The following is a 17432-nucleotide window of genomic DNA, read 5'->3' on the forward strand; positions in this document are numbered from 1 at the left end:
CAGAACTTCTTGCACAAATGTAACAGCACGCCCCAAACCTTAACATCTTCCCTAGTCCTCAACCGACAGAAAGGAAAGCAAAGCCTCCTACGTGCAGCCAGCCTAAACAGCTACGACCAAACCACATTCCTACAGCAAAACCCTGCTCCACAGAAACCAAGGAGCCTGTCAACTCACACTAACCATATCTTGTCTCTGGTTTACTGACAGACTGTATTGTTCAGAAACTTAAAGAACTACAAAGCAGCCTGATTAGTTGTATTTATTTGGTTTTTTTATTAGGTTTATTCTGACTTAGAGTTTCTATTACTCCAGCTGGGTAAACCACATTTGAGAGTAAGTTTAACTGCAGGACTTCAGTTTCAGCCAAAATCATTTTTGCATTACTTTATTGTAATATAGATTTAAATTTAACATTTAAAACTTACTTCATCAATAAGCAAGCCAAGCTCAGTAGCTTCAGTGCAGGATGTACTTTATGTAACTTGCCGCACATTCATCTTAGATTTGATGTACATGGAGAAGAGACCGGTCAAGGATTCATAGGAAAAAGCAGAAGTAAGCACCATTTTTTACCAGACTAAACAGTTCTCATTTCACTGTTTCTTGCAGAAAATCAACTCACTTCTGGTTCCAGGAGCTACAGTTTGGATAATAGCTGAAAGCTATTTCCAGAACATCCATTTTCTACACTGGCACAAGAAATAGTCTTCAAAGCAACAGGTACTGGGTTTTTGGGGTTTTTTTAAGAGACAACCTATTCTCCTTGTGTTTACCAGGTGAATACATGCATTTTTGATCATTCTGGCAGAGGTTAACAAAGAGCACACAACAGTTGGGGCTAAATGAAAAACAATTAAGAAGTTGCCAAATATTTAAGGTACAAGAAAAAAAAACATCAATGCAACCAGTTTAATGTCTAAGCCTGCTTTTTATTAAAAAAATGGCACAAATTAAATAAAAAGCAAAATTTAGTTTTAGATGGTACTAGACTGAATTAACGCTTCAAATCAACAGGATTTATTTCACTGAAAGGAAGGGGAAAAGTAATTTGAACATGCTCTGTGTATTTGGGCTAGACCAGAAGCACTGTTCTAGTTCAGCCCATACACGCAGAGCTGATACCAGTATGATGTTATCTTTACCACGTGTAGTAGGAAAGTGTGTTAGAAGTTGCAGAGCACAAGCGTCTTAGTTGTACAAGCCAGTTAACGAATAAACAGAAGAGCTGAAGAATGGTTCTCACACAGGTCCTTTCTGCTCAGGACTCCAGGTTTTTCCTTTTGGAACTGAAAAATCTCTCTGCCAACAACATAATAAATACTAACATATTTAGATACCATCTTTAAAAATCTTTGTTGAAAATGCAGTCTCCAAATGAAAACCAGCTTTATGCAGTATTAGTATTGTATATAAAATAAGTCTTATGAATCGTAGTTAATAGCAGTAACTGAAATGAACGTATACTGCATCTTCAGGTGATGTGCAAGTTCAGCTATGTAACACAGGTCTTTCAAACAGTTTTTACCATCTTGCTTTCGACAGTTCTTACACTTGTCCCATAAACTACAGAACCTCTAGCTACAGTATTGTGCAACTGTTGACCTCTTCAAGAGCTCTTCAATGCAAAGAAATCTGATGGAAGCACCACAAAGCAAGGAAATCACACTCTTGGAGAGCCTCAAATTCTGAGAATTTAACACATCTTTGCTGTCTTGCCTTGACTGTAGAACACCAACAAGAGGACACCAGGGTAAAAAGGAGCAAAACTACAGTGACATCTGCTTCAAACGGGGAAAATACAAAAAAATATCTGACTCTACAAGCATGTAAGCCAAAGTCTTGAAGAGCTGGGTATTAACATGGAGCTCAAGGTGCCTTAACTTAGCTAGAACACCACAATTTTTTTAGTATTGTGAATCCAGCACAGCTGCATTTCATCAAAGAATCAGCCTACACTTCCAGTTGAAGCATACATACCACCTCACTAACTACCCCTTCCCAACTTGCAGGTTTGGAGCTCTGCATTTTCTTGTTCCTCCTGTATTATTCCTTCCCCAGGCAGAGATTTAGAGGCCCTAAAAGCCACAGTTCTCCCCCAAAGACTTCCTGCATCTACATGTAAAAATAGTTAGGATGCTCTTTGCGACTGACACATTCCCTTCCCCATTCAGAAACAGATTTGCAGCAACTCAATCTCTAGTTCAGTTTTAGATTCCTCTTAAGTTACAGCAGCCAGAGTTCAATCCTATGAATGTAAGCTCAACACAAAAAGAAAGCCATTTATCCTTTTGAATTCATTCTTATGGCATATTTATCCAGAGCTTTATTATCAACTTCCAGTTTTAAATTATTTTCTTAGCACTTCACAGAACCTGCATGTCACTCCCTCCTGAAGGAGATGGCATCACACAGAATCTTGTTTAAGTCAGTCCAAGTTTCCACATTGTGGCCAGAAGTCTTACTTGTTAGAACACACCCCTTTTCCAACTATTCCCCCTCATTCCCTCTCTTCCCACCCCTCCCCAGCAATGGGCAATTACTTCACAAGAAATGTAAAATGGGATAAGGGTGTACACAAAACCTACCCTTCACTAATACTGAACAGAAAAGCCTATTTTCCAATTACAGGACATCTTTCTCTAAATTTAGGTCAGCACTGGTGCAGTCTGCACTGTGTATGGTTACCACAAGGATAATACCAATAAGTACATATATTTTCTCAAACTGGTTTAAAAGCCTATGAAGTTAATCAGGGAAAAGTTTAATCTTGCTACTTCAGAGCACTAAAACACACAAAGTGAATCCAATAAAGATCCTTGTATTGATTCAATATTAAGTATTAACTGCATGACCATCATAGCACCTCTTTACATTATCACACAATCACCAGAATTATCAACTGCTTTTAAAACTAAAAAGGGTACAGTCCAATATTTATAACTTGCACACTGTTACTATATAGAAACTAGGTGCATGGTACAGTGCTGCAAAAATGGAAGCCTGCAGTTTTGACAAAGATGCCAAGTCATGTTGTAGACAATTTCAGTCAAACTGGCAATACTGTTTAAGCAAATACTCAACACAGCAGGAAATAAAGGACAAAAAAAAGCATTCTATAACCAAATAAACATCTGAAATTTCCTTTCCCTTTAAGAATACAAGTAAGGTCACTTTTAGCCTTGGAACGGATACATGTTTGCCTATGATGATCTTGCTAACTACTACACAATATCTGATGTCCTCTGCTAAGAATATAGTTTAAGAAAGCCGCAGTTACAAGAGGCATCTAATGTAATATCTAAAATTTTCTTTATGGCAATTACTGAATTTGTCTTAAACAGTGAATATGGAAAGATGGCCTCATGTTTCCTTTTCAATAGTACTCTGAGGATCAAGTGGCTTTCAAGCAGCATGGTGGGTTTGAAATTTTTGCAGTTTAGATCATTCTGTTGCGTTTATGGGTTGGTGAGTCTGTAATGACATCGCCACACTGGGCTGAGGTACGCTTTCTAGTTCCACCATTGTCCAAGTGGAGTGCCATTTCTTCTGATATGAAAGTGTTCAAATCAACATCATGGAGTCCATTTCTCCTTCGACTAGCATTGGAGCCACTGCTCACGTGAGTGGGCGAGCCTGGGGTACTTGAGCGAACACTTATACTAGCCATTGCACCACTAAGACCTAGGGGAAAAAAAGAAAAAGCATTTAGGTCAGACAGTAAAGAAAGTTAGTTTCCCCACATGCGGCAGAAGGGATGACGCTTCTCTGACTTCTAGTGAGATGTCAAAGGCACCTCATATTATTCGCACCACACTTGAAGTCCAGACCACACCTTCCCAGCTTTCAGTCCATACATCAACCCAGCAATTACCAGAACTGCTTTTTACGACATCAAAAGTGAGCTTATGCACCAGGCTGTCACAGCGCACTGCAGCAAATGCTAGCTCCGTAAGCATGACATGCTATCCAAAGTGTGTACGTACTTTAAGAGTAGACTATTTCAATGTAAAGGCTTTACATGAGAACAGCAGTTACGCAGAAGGAAGATCCTCGTACCAAGAGCTTTCCAGGCTGACCTGACTTGGTCTTGTTTCAAACACCACTAGCCTGCTCCCTTTCACTCCCTCGCTCACTGTACTTCTAAACAAAACTGCGGTATGAAGGCAGATCTCAGGCAGGTGTTTAAATAAAAGCTTTATTTCCTGGCTGCTGCTATCAGCCAACACATTAGTATTATCAGAATTCAGAAGAGCACTTAAAAACAACAAATAAGCCAAGCAAGCCCACATGATAATCCCCCAAAATTTGCTACTGACAGATCCGATCCAAAACACTGTCACAGGTATCTTGCAATTACTTTGATTTGTATTCAGGTTATTAATAAAACAGAAGTTTTTCCTGTAGAAACAAGGTCACCAACAAGAAAACCACAAGCTTTGTACTAATGTAAACATTACTATCACAACTTTGCAGAAGTGGGACATTCCAAGACACAAGTTTAGCAAGGGCTAGTACATGAAAGCCTAACAATTCCTCTTAATTTGGAATTAGGCTACATTTGTAGATAAACAAGAGCACAGAGATACAATAGCAAATATGTCTTAAGTGCTTCAAATCTGAGTATTATTAGGAACATACAAAAACATCTGTTGGCCCTAGAAAATCAACTACCAAAGAGCCATGCAAGAAGATGAACAGCAGAACAAGATCTACATCCATGTATTTTTCTAGCAACAAGAACAAGCAAATATTAAGCTGTACAGGAAGATTTCTGTCTCAGTAACCGTGAAAACCTTGAGCTCTGAGGGTCTCAAATGCTCTATACTTTCGCCCAGCCATCACACATCTTGCATGTGTGCAAAGCCATTTAATACACGCCTTCACACAGTCATGCAGGCAGCCAGAAGTCACATGCTGCCAAGCAAAGCCAAACAAAACCCTGTGTCTCAGCTGCCAGCAGGCCACATCAGCAGCTCCAGAAGCTCTGTGGAGACTGCTAGAGCTGCTAGATCAGTCACCAGCAGCCTCCACTGGAAGATAAGTTCTAAAGTCACCTGCAAAGGCAGGCCGATACACACCAGGACAGAGCAGGCCCAGGCCATCTCGCCCTACTGTACTTTCCTGCTGAATGTAACAGCACAGACTGCGCGTTCTGCAGCAACCAGTACCAACAGCCACTGATCACTGGTGCTTTCTTACAGCTTTTGCTTACAGCTCTAAGTGGCATTCCAACATGACTCAAGAAGCATGGTCTGAAGTCCGACAGGAACCCTGCAGGTTTTATTAATATTAAAATTATCTTTCATCCGCAATGGCAGAAAGTATTCAGACAGCAGAAGCTATTCTAGTGAAAAGATAACTCAGAAACAAGGTTTGTTCCAGTACTCTCTGGATTAAGGTCAAGCTGAAATTCAAAACCATTATAAAGAGAGGCTTCTATACATCTACCAAAGTAAAGCAGCGAACAGGATGACACAGATGTACGATCAAAAAGCCAATTCAGATACCACAAACTGGATAAGCCACCAATGAGCAAAATTTGGGGAGGTAACAAATCACTTCACAACTCAAAGATAGCAGCAACTTTAATTTCAACTGGCATGGCATACATTAGGAAAAAACATTAATTCATCCTATACAGGTAAATTGGAAAAAATCTGACAGTGCACAGAAAGTGACATTGTTTCAAATCCAAATTGATCAGATTCCCCCCACATGACTATTACAAGCAAAATTGCTCTGAACACACAAGTTCAGCGTTGTCAGTTCCACTGAAAGTCAGTTTACACCACTTATCAGTCATTTACTCTTATATTATACAACCCATAAGCAAATGACCAATATACTAATTCAGTTTTATCATGACATCTTTTCATTGCATCTAGTGCTGAAGGAGATAAAAATTCTTCTAAATAAACGCCAAAACTGACCTGTGATGTGAGAATACATTTGTTGGCTTCAGTCAAGAACTACATTTTTAAGTAGAGCCTTTTCAAGTAACATGCATTCTTTAAAATAGTAGATACGAAAGTCAAAATTAAAAGATGCACCTAAGGTGTTGCAGCACATTCTGAAACAGACTGCCAAAGTCTGCAAGAAATGCCTCGAGCAGCCACTGACTTTTCAATACTTAGGTAATATTGAATCACTGTACTTCTAAATACACAACCAACCTTCATGTGATATTCAAGAAGGCAAGATCTTCAAACCAACCTGGTGTCAAAGGCAGTAGAGTAGTTTTGAATTAATTTCTACAAAGGTAGGAGTACAAGGATATTGCATCACAACATGGACTGCTGGTTGCAGGGTAATCTTGCATCTCACACAGGTATTAAATAATGAACTAGTGCGTAACAGTCATTACCGAGTATGCTAACAGACCAAGTGGCAACTTGGTATCAGTTACTGGCAGTTACCCATATCACATAGCACTACACACTGATGCAAGCGAGCAGAACTGTCAAACGGAACATTTAGGTCACAGTTTAGGACTGGGTAATCCAGCTAACACGAAGAGTCAGAAAGGAAATTCCAGGCATGCACTGAAATATCAAGTTGCCATTTCATGGAAGCAACATCTTTGAAGACAATCAGCAACGCAATTGAAAAGATCTATTTTTCATTGACAGACAAAGCATCTTTCAGGAGCTACGATCCACAGTTCATTTTTTTTCTTGGAAAACTGTTGTAATGCACAGAGGAAGCCTCAGAAAACCCATTTACTGTGAATTATTCCGAGTTTAAGTTTTCAGTGGAATCTGAGACCTCCTCTCAAAGCATTTAACCATTTAAAGCAGTAAAGCAAGCAGTAATTGATACTAGGAAATAGTAAGATGACATGACTGTTAGCAACATCATTTCACAACCTCAAATGTCTATATTGTGATTAACATGACCTAATCACAGGCATATCAGTTTTGTCTATACAACCAGCACAGAGATTCAGACAGCTCCTAGAGTGTCTTTACTTCTTTCACGATTTCATGACCACCCCTGAAGTCACACACTGCTTTCTAAAGGAGACATTTCCTTTTTTACTAGAGGCCTTTAAGAAAGGACACATAGCTCTTTCTCCCTTTTTAAACTTGCAGAGATTGGAGAGCATTATCAGAAATATTTTGCAGTACTTGTTACAATCTCACTCCTGCCTTATCTTTCAGCCATCAACAATATGGTGTTTCATAGCCAGTAATGTCACAAAAACTTTTATCTGACACTATATTCTAAAGCATTTATAGTACTATCACAAAAAACTGCAGCAGAGAAGAAACTGTCACCAATGCTAGCTAATTTATAACTACTCTCCAAAACTATCACGTGATTAGAATGCTTGGCTAAAAATGTGTTTTCCAGAGTAGGAAATACTCAAGGTAAATAAAACTGTCAACTCAAAATTAGCAAGTTTATCAACACTGGCCTAACAAACTGTGAATGTCATTTTATCTGCACTATAACCACGTCCATAATAAGCACGAGTTATTCAGGTCACTGCCACAGCATAATATACTGGATAACTACCGTTCAGTACAGTAATAGTATTGTTTCCCAGAAGTTTTAATCAGGAAATATCAAAAAGAACATTCACGCGTATCTAAGCATGACTAAAGCAGGAATTAGTTAATAACCCCAGATAAACACAAAATGGCATGCAGACAGATCCTTGTCACCCCTATGTCATACTCACCCTTTCACAGTACTGCTCAAAGAGCAAGTTTTAGCAGTACATACCAACACATAACTCCGATAGCTATATATACACACACAACCTTTAAGTTAAACTCAAACTAATCTGAACTCTGGTCTCCCAACCCCTCTTCTACCAACTGCTGCTTCTCCACTCTAAAACTGCAATATAAAACATCAGCAGTTCATATTTCGAGAAGCAAGTAAGAAGGTTTAATGAAAATTTAGGCTTTTTAAAGGGGCCAAGCCACACACTTCTACATGCTAGAGCAAGGGCTTCCCCCTTGCAAAGAGACTGAACCACATTAACAATATATGTATCAACATTAAAGCCAAGAAGCAAAAGAACTAACACTCCCCTCACAGCGCCGTTGTCCATTCACATCATTTTTAGTGAAGAATGCTCAAGTCTAACGCATTTCAACCTTGCATTTTCTCCTATTATGCTGGGAGAACAGTTCGTGAAGCATGGAGCACATTCCACACTGAAAGACCAAGGCATCGTTTCAAACACAGATTGTGCACAGCCACCAGCGCTGCAAGACTTGGTGGGCTAGCTACAGCCAGGCAGAAAAATGACCAGGCACATGTCAGCTTTCAGGATTCTTGCGGCTATTAGCTCGGTTAGTTGCAAATGACACAATTGCATCACTTCTCTTGCACAACTGGATACCGCAGTACATATCCAGAAAGTAGATGAAGATACACCCATACCTACACTAACTGCAATGACATTTTAAGGTCTGGTGAAAGTTAAGAACCCAACTCTGTATTTGAGATGTTGAACAATAAAAGTATTTTTCCTCTATTATCATACCTTGAAATGCTAAGCAACATAAGAAGCACAGCTCTACAAGTTTCAGAAAAATCCACCTGAATCTCAGGGTAAAATAGCACATATCACCTTGAGCTAACGACTCAGTTTTTCCTGAAGGCTTTAATTTCTTTTCAGGTATTCATACTTCAAGTTTCCAGCCATGTTTTATTTCCAAGGTTACCCATCAGCACACTAATAATGAAAAGCTGATACTGAGGGCATAGTTTTTATTTACCAGATTTTACACTCAAGAGGCTACTCAGTTCCAAAAACTCATTCTCAAGTACCCTTCAGTTACACGAAAGAGGTCAGTAACAGCTGCACAGCATACATGTCAGAGTTAGAAAAGGTAGACCACATACACCTTAAACATTCCTGGGCAAGTATAGTTTTTTTGTCTTGAGCATTTTGCTTTTAGCTACTGTAACAAGCTTTGAAAGCAGAACAGTAGAGAAGAACTAATTTCCTTATTGCACAAACACTACTGCTAACTAGTATCACAAGATTAAGTTTCAGATTGAAAATTCCTAGCTTTCATGATCTGTCAAACCTTGCAGAGCTATAATACAGATCAGATGTATCTAGGTTTGAGATAGAAGAGGTAGGACTAAGAGTCCCCTTTTAACAGATTTCTTTGCAGATGCAGCATACAGTTCCAGGATTGTACTGACACCTAAAGACACTCTTCTCTAATGTTTTAGTCTAGGGCATATACCTCAAATTGTGTTTGATATTCCAGGAAACATTTAATTATTAGCTACTCTGTTAACACAGCTTCTGTCAAAGTTTTCAGATGTGATTACGAAGCATTTGGAGGTTACACAACAAGAATACAGCTATTTCCCCCCATTAAAGAGGAAGATCAGCAAGTTACAGGACCACAATCTTTAGACATATATTAGTACCTACTTCTGAGAAGTCAATAAACCAGCTCTACTTCAACTGAGCTTTGTTTGGTGTTATAGATTCATACAGCTTCACTAAAAGAGGTCTTGGCTAGAGCAGCGAAGTTTAGCATTACCCACCAAATTCAGCCCATCCACGTTACCAACAGAAAAATACTTCGTTTCTACAGGAAGCCTACCAGCACAAAGCCTCACTCCTTTACATGCCAGTCAAAAACTGCCCTTAAAGCCTTGGTCCTGAACACTTGCCGAGACTGCTACTCGCTATCATCAGGTTCTCATGTTTCTTTACGTTACTTAGAAGCAGCACATCACTTTTACAGCCTTCCAACACTGTAGATAAACATAGCCCTACAGAGGACATACAAATTTACACACACCTGAAGATCCTACACAGGTTTCAAAATCAAGACAGTTCTGAGAAGCCCTAAGATAAATAGGACAGTAGTCTGGAAGACAGGTTAACTGCAACTTCCTTAATGTTAAAGAAAAGGAGGGGAGAAGCTGGAGGAATGCTGACATTGTAGGCAATAACCTAAAAGCAGTTATGAGGCCAAGTACAAGCCTAGTCACTAAAGGATTTGTGTCAAAGACCAGATTGAAACTGGTATCAGGAGAACCTAATCCAGAAGGTGACTGACATGCAATCCCATCAACCAGCTGATGAAGAGGAAGGGCGCATTTCTAGCCCCAGCAGCAGCAGTACTGAGCAGGGAACTTGCCACAGTCCTCATGACCCTGCATTACATTATGAAGTATACAAAAAAACATTTCTTACTTCATGGTTCAGATTCCCATGCTACAGAGAAGCAGCTTCCATAAACCACCTCTATACAAAGCAGAAGCTAAGAAACAGTGCAAGGACATGACAAGAGCCATACTACCAATAAAAAAGCCTCCAAGCTCACTCTGCTCGAGACCTCACTGTGCTGAGGTGAGTCCACCCAGCTGACCCTCATCTGAGAGTAAGCCTTTGTAGCTATACTCAACTGCACACCAGATTCAACTAGTTTCAGAAAGCAGGATTTAAGACAGTGTTTATCATCAGGTGAGAGCCAGCTTCTGCAGTTCTCCAAGAAATTATCTTTACCTACTTGAATAAGCAATATTGGTGCACAGAATTCTCTAGCCAGCTTCCAAGATGAGAACTGTCAAAAACTACACAACTGGGTGCAAGCATGCTTGATGTAAGCAGCAACAGAGCAGCAAACAATACCAGAATTAGGCTGTCACCTAGACAGTAACAGTGTATGGCTTACGTATCTTGAAAAAACACCACAGCACAACAGAAGCAAGGACTGCATTTTCAGGAATCCACTCATCTAATTAACTCACTAACTCCACCCCCCACTGGGTATACTGAGACAGTAAAAAATTCATTTAGGTTTCGCAGGGTGTACTCTTAGATAGCTTGAGTTTTTACTTTTAGAATGGTCTACTATTTATACCTCCAGATATCTGCTGCCTCTTAGAATTTTAGAAGGCATAAAACCCACAGGTGAACTGCCTCATTTCATCTCAAGAACAATTTTCAACACATTTATCACTTGCTAGGTAACAGTCCAGTGCAGAATAAGCTATTAAATATTCACATCTGGAAAGGAGAAAAGACACACCACCAACATAGATGGTGATGGCAAGGAAGAAAATTCAGTGTGACACTGGAAGACATTCAAGACTGAAAGCTAACTAGACCTAAGTTCTGAACAGGACTCAACTATTGCAGTGACATGCAAGTCAAGTACCCTTTCTAGGGTACTTCACAGAACGCTAAACCATATTATCCAGCATATAACACCACGGGTACTAGAGTGAGGTGAGGTACCCCAGAGAGAAACTTCAGACACCAAATTCCTCCCCCTACCCCACATGAATTTGCTAGTTTTTGCTACTAGTCAAGCCTTAATATTTAACTAGTTGCTAGCATCATATTACCATTTTCCAAGAACTCTGTTTACTTTCGTATTGGTATAAATGCCAAGTCTCTTCATGCTTCAGAAACACTACCAGAAGTTGATACTTTACTGCCGAGTTTACAGCTGTAGAATATTACAGATCCGAGCCCCATTTTTATACAACATTTTTCCTCATTCGAAGTATTTCGCTATGCAACTTTTTAGTAGCCACATGCCTCACACATGCAAACACTACTCCCTCCAACAATTAAGGAGATACCTTCATCTGGAGCATCAGGTACACAACATGTTATGACACCAACAATGGCCAAGAGCCAGACGTGCTTTAAGAGCCCCCACCCAATGTTAACCAAGTAGTATTGAAAAAATTACTGTTACCATGCAGAGCTATGGCTTCACGGAAGGGTTGCAAATCAGTCTCTACAGATGAGCTAGTTTCTGTCGAAGTAGCTCGGTTAGGGGATACTACAGTCAGTCTTGGGGGAGCTCTAGAATTTCTTGGAGGAGGAACTTTTCCACACAGGAAGCTGATCAAGTCTTCTCTACGAATAGTTCTTCTGCGTTTTTTAACCCAAGCTAACACATCCTTATTCCGACGCTGATAGCCAATCTGAATTCCTACATCAAAGCTTCGCTGATGGGTATCCACACTTTCTGCAAGAAGACAGAAAAAAGTTTTCTTAGTAAGTGTTACAGATGGAGCAATGTATAGTATGGCACATCACTGATACAGCTTCCTATCAACCATGGGAAGGAAGCAGATCTTCTGAAGTTTACGGCAACAGTACCAAGTTACCCGTAACAAACTAGTGAGTATTGAAGAGGAGCCATATTAAACTTAAAGAGAATATTAGCTAAAAAAGTACTGCTCCCTTTACAAGTGAAGTCAACCGCAACTCAAGCACCACCTAAACAGCATTTACCACAATTCAGGTCAACACTACAGCACTGTTTAAGAAACCATATTGTATTAAAACTAAAAACATGCTTTGAGATTTGGTCAGTCCGAGGAAGGTACTTAAATCAGACAATGCATTTCAAGAGGCATGCTTTTCAAGTGCATCAGTGCAGTCAAGAAATGCCGCAAAAACAAAACGAATAGCTGCTTTTCTTGATTCTGATAGGCAAGGAATTTTCAGAAAACTCAGACTTCTTTAGAGTCCCTCTAATTTCACCTGAATTTCAACTGCAGAGGTAATTTGCAGGAGGCCATAGTTCTGAAACTAGTTTGAACACCAGTGTCCCCAATGCCTTTCAATGAGGCAACATATCATTTACAAAGGAAGTCTAAAAAAATTTCCTCCCCTATTTAAGATCCCATTGCAATTTTGACATACAAAGCTTTAAACACATATTACTTGCAATTAATCCTGCTACAAAATGCAATTTCATTCTCCATTGATGTAATTGGTCACCTGTGCACATCAGTTATATCTGTGCCTCTAAGCAGCACTCTTAAATGCCTTGCATTACACTGCTTTCAAACTTCAGTAAGTACATTTCTGTCTTAGTTTTAAGTATGAGTGAATTTCAGACAACAGTAACAGGTGGGACAAACCATATTCTCTACACAATTAAGCTCATCTTGCCTGTCACAGATTTGTTATCAGCACTTTGCCAACAGCTATCTCAGTTTTGTGAAAATTACTGCTATGTTAGCTCTTGCTCCATTAAAAGACATCAACATACCCACACCGATTTCATTTACTTGATTTCTATAATTTTTTTTTAATCTGGCAGAGCTGATTAAGACAGCTTTTTATATTCTTGCTTTACTAATGAAGTCAACATAAGAGCCATTTTCCCAGAACAATAAGAAGATATTTACTTCAGAACAGCTGTCCAAGATACTGGTTTACAGGTAAACAGTGACATACACACCTAATCCAGTTCTCACACTCAAAAAGCACAAACATAATCACTATTAAATACTATTCTTAGACTTTGAATACAAGGCACCACTGCACGGTTCACAAAAGACAGGACTAAAATTTATACTATCAAAGAGCAGCATGACACAAACTACCAAAAAAAGAAAAACACCTCAAACTGATCACAGCTAAATCTTGGGGCTTTTAGAATACAAGCTGTACAGGTATACACAGACTACGCTTAACATGTTACTTTTCTACACTAAGAGTATTTTGCCTGTGCTGGTTTGTAATCAGAAGGCTAGAAGATTTACACGTGCTAATTCCCTGTGAAAGCAACAGCAACATGACAGATTACTCCTCCAGCCATTTTGTACTCCACAGCAGAAGGATCCATTGCACTCACTCATAAGAGCTCCCCAAAGACTTCAGAGCTAATTTGGAAACTAACAATATCCCTTCAATCACTTCCCAAAATGCCACGAGAAAGTCCTTCCGAGAGACAAGCAGCCCAGCTTCATGTCAATAGCCTGCTTTCCTTGGATACAAGAATGCTTCACAAAGCACTGCCTACAAACTAGTTATAAGATCAAACACACTGACTGTTCATGCAGCCTGGACAAATTTCAAGCATCATTACCCTGGGAAAGATTATATTTTTACAGTAAAAGCTACAACTATTTTGTTTACAAAGTTAAGCTGGCAAAATGTAAGTCATCAAGTTGCCTACATTCTGAAATTGCCAAGTCAAAACTAACATTACTAAACATTCAGCTTCTACTTTTTTAAATAAAAATAAGATAAATTGCAGGCTCAGAAGTCTTATTCTAATAGGAGCCTAAGACCTTCTGCAGTGGCCTTAAGTTCTAAACCCTGCGTTACAAGCCATGCCTTCACTTCTTCAGGGCAGTCTGGAAGACAATCAAATGTCTTTAAAATGAGGCCCAGCAGCAATTGGAAAATCATGATCTAAGACCTTGACAGTGTGGTATTAAACTTCTGGTTTTTTTCAGAAAAAAATGCTGACATTCAAGACATGACATTCTCATCATGCACTATTCCTTGTGTAGCTCTTGTTGAAAGAACTTTGATGCGTCAAAATTCCAAAGTATGAGATCAGAAGCCAGCTGACAGGGCAAGCAGCAGTTCACCACACCAAGTACTTGTCCAGTGTTTTGGCAGAGTCCTCCAAAACACAACCATTACTGAGCATGTGAGAAACAACAGGAGATTTTTAAAGAGCCACATTCATCACTAGGGAAGGCAAGTTCACATGAAGAGACTCCAGAGTGCCTGGTATGCCAGCACCTAGATGGTTCTACTCGTGTTCTCAACAAATTTCTACCCCCTTGGGTGTTCACTGAAAGATGGCAGTTTTGAGTAACTGAGGTACTTCAGCACTTCCCAAAGATCTGTTTTAAGGGAAAGATTTGTTCAGGGTGCTGCTTTTTGAAGTGTTACATTATACCTGACTAAAGACAGCTTCCTGCTTAAACTCTAGTTCCCTGATCACCACACACACTCTTCCGTTAACTACATTACTGCAGAAAAATAGGCCTCATCTTGCCTATAGCACAAGTAATCAAATGATTTAACCAAAAATAAACAGCCTACTGCTGCAAAGATGCCGTAAGGGAGAGCAATGCCATTTGTAAAGATGACTATAATTATTCCAGACAATTTATTAACACTACCTGCTGATACTCCAGCACCATGCTCAAGTGACTAGCATTCCAGTCCACTTTCTAGTGACCCACTCCCTCCAGCCAACATCTACCCTGTTCTGAGATACACTGCCCCTGTAGAGGACCTATGACCTACACACCATTCAAACACACTTTCTGCAAGAGTCAAGTCTCCAGCAGCAAGGGTTATGCATCCACATTTCCTCCTTGCTCTGCCCACATCTGTCAGAAACCTGATCAGCCATCACAAAAAGTTCGACTGCTTAAAACAAATCCAAAATGGGAAAACTGGAGACAAATGCAGACCATGCAGGTAGAACTATAATACCGTATAGACCATAAAAAAACATACACCCCAAAACTAAAAAAAAAAACCAAGTCAGAAAAGCAACAATTCGGAATTTTAAAGTTTTTTCCTTCCTAGGAATGGAGTAACAACAAGAATCACACCATGTCAATTAAGGCACTGATACAGATACAATTTCTGTGCAGTCTTCTAAAAAAATTAGATACCACCAAACAACTCTTCTGCAGACCAGCATTCTTGTGACAACCCAAAGAAAAGCAGAGCTCAGAAACAGATCCTGACAGATAGAAACACACAGTAAAATGGCAAAGCACAGCCACGTGCAGAGCGCACTCTTATCAAAGTCTTGGCTAACACCACTCTCTTACAGCCTCCCTGGACACAGTCATCATGTCATTCTAGTGGTTAAAAGAGTCTGGGTAGCTTACTGAAGAAGCCTCCCTGTCACAAGATGATAAAATTTTGTCATATAACATCTCTGCAGAGTTTTACAAACACTAAACCCAACCTATACTTCACCACAAGCGTGCATGTGTTAGACTAACAGCCCAACATTTAATAACACGATGCAATCTACAAAATGCAGGAAATCTAAGTACTGTTCAGTAAGCTGCTGCACTCTTCCCCTGAATTCACGAGGACGAGCCACACACTCAAAACATCCTTTTCCAAGGGTCTCTAAAGTAAAACAGCTTTTGAGCTATTAGTCACTGACATGAGGCAACAGAGAAGATTCAGCCACCGTCAGCTAAAGCGGCCCAGGGAAAACTTGCAAGATTCAGGAAGCAGTCTCGGGTTAGATTTTATCGGGGTGAATAAGAGACATTAACAGGCCCTGCTCATGAGTAAGCCGGGGCAGGCGGCGAGCGGGGTCGGCTCAGCGGGGAGGGCGGCGGGGCGGCTGGGGGGGAGGGCGGCCCCTTACCTTTGTAGAGGTTCGTGACCGCGGTGGCGGCGTTCTGGAAGGGGACCCAGAGGGAGAGCCCCGGCTGCTGGCACACCCGGTCTGCAGGGAGGGAAGGACACACGCTGTTTATTTTGGAGTCACCAACTCCGAACGGCCATGTTAGGTTTCGCCATTTTGTTCCAGCTTCCGGAGGCAAACTCGGGATCGGGGCCGGCCAGGGCGGGCGGCAGCGGCCCGGCGCCGGGCGGCGGTCAACCCCCGACCCCGCACCCCCCTCCTCCCCAGCCCGGCGGGGAAGCGCCCGGCCCGGCCCCCGCCCGCAGTCCCCGCCGCACAATGGGGCCGGCCCCGCACTTCGCCATTTTGTCGGAGCTTCTTCCCTGGGCAGGGCGCCGGGAGCCGCCGCCGGCAGGGCCAGGCTGCCCCCGCCCTCCCCGGGCACCCGCAGGGCTCGCCCCCGCCGCCCGGAGCCCTCCCCGGGGCCGTCCGGGCCCCTCCGCGGGGAGGACGCGAGGGGCCGGCCCAGGCCCGCTCCGCGGGCGGGGCGGGGGGGGCCGAGAAGGGCGGGCGGCGTCCGGGCAGCGGTTCCCCCTCACGCCATTTTGTGCTCCCGCCCGCCTCCATGGACGGGCGCGGAGCCCCCCGGGCCGGAAGCCCACTCCTCCTCCCCCCGCCCGGCGCCGCTCTCCCCGCCGCCTCCCTCACCCTTGTAGAGCTGCGCCACGGCGGTGGCCGAGTTCTGGAAGAGGTGCCAGAGCTTCTGCTGCTTGTGCTCGGGCTGCGCCGCCGCTTCGTCCTGCAGCTCCGGGGCCAGCGCCTCCTCCTGCTCGGCCTCGGCCAGGCACTGCCGCTCCCACTTGCTGAACCAGTGCTCGGGCCCGTGCTCCTGGATCTCCGCCTCGCCCTCCTCCTTCTTGTCCTCCATCCTCCGGCCGGCTCCGCGTCCCTCGCCGGGCGCTCGCCTCTCCGCCGCGGGCCTACCTCACCCCCATGACCGGAGCGGCTGGCCCGCCCGCCCGCCCGCCGGCTCCACACGCACTGAGCGCCGGCGCCGCACTGAGCGCAGTAAAAGCCCGTCGGCGCCGCCCGGCGCCGCCCGGCACCGCGCTGCCGCCCGGCACCGGCACCCGCCCCCGCCGCCTGACTGGCCACCGCCGCCCCGGCACCTCCGGTTTGAACGGTTCCGCCTGCCCTCACTGGGCCGCCCGCACGCCCATCAGGGAGGAGGGCGTGCCCGACCGCGAGGTTGGTTATACCCTCACACGCTCGTGCGCGGACGGCGGCGGCAGGGCGCATGCGCGACTGCCTCCCCCGCCGCGCCTCGGCGCGGCCTGGCCC

The 17432-nt window shown here is 42.7% G+C and overlaps 1 protein-coding gene across 1 annotated transcript; it reads right to left on the reverse strand.

Moving 5' to 3' along the window:
- Positions 1–372: 372 nt before the first annotated feature.
- On the reverse strand, positions 373–17189 carry HAPSTR1 (HUWE1 associated protein modifying stress responses). Its single transcript, XM_075436154.1, has 4 exons — positions 16800–17189; positions 16113–16193; positions 11703–11978; positions 373–3684 (listed from the first exon to the last, which is right to left on the reverse strand). Exons 1-4 carry the CDS (start codon positions 17017–17019, stop codon positions 3440–3442), a joined length of 822 nt encoding a protein of 273 aa, XP_075292269.1. The 5' UTR covers positions 17020–17189; the 3' UTR covers positions 373–3439.
- Positions 17190–17432: the final 243 nt, after the last annotated feature.

This window comes from Opisthocomus hoazin, chromosome 15, assembly GCF_030867145.1.
Source record: "Opisthocomus hoazin isolate bOpiHoa1 chromosome 15, bOpiHoa1.hap1, whole genome shotgun sequence".
In the NCBI taxonomy this organism is placed as follows: Eukaryota; Metazoa; Chordata; class Aves; order Opisthocomiformes; family Opisthocomidae; genus Opisthocomus; species Opisthocomus hoazin.

Coding starts and splice junctions, on each gene's coding strand:
- HAPSTR1 (XM_075436154.1), bottom strand. CDS start 17,019: ATGGAGGACAAGAAGGAGGAGGGCGAGGCGGAGATCCAGGAGCACGGG. Junction 11,979..16,112: donor GGTCACGAACCTCTACAAAG/GTAAGGGGCCGC, acceptor GTCTTCTTGCAG/AAAGTGTGGATACCCATCAG. Junction 3,685..11,702: donor TGAAGCCATAGCTCTGCATG/GTAACAGTAATT, acceptor TTTTTCCCCTAG/GTCTTAGTGGTGCAATGGCT.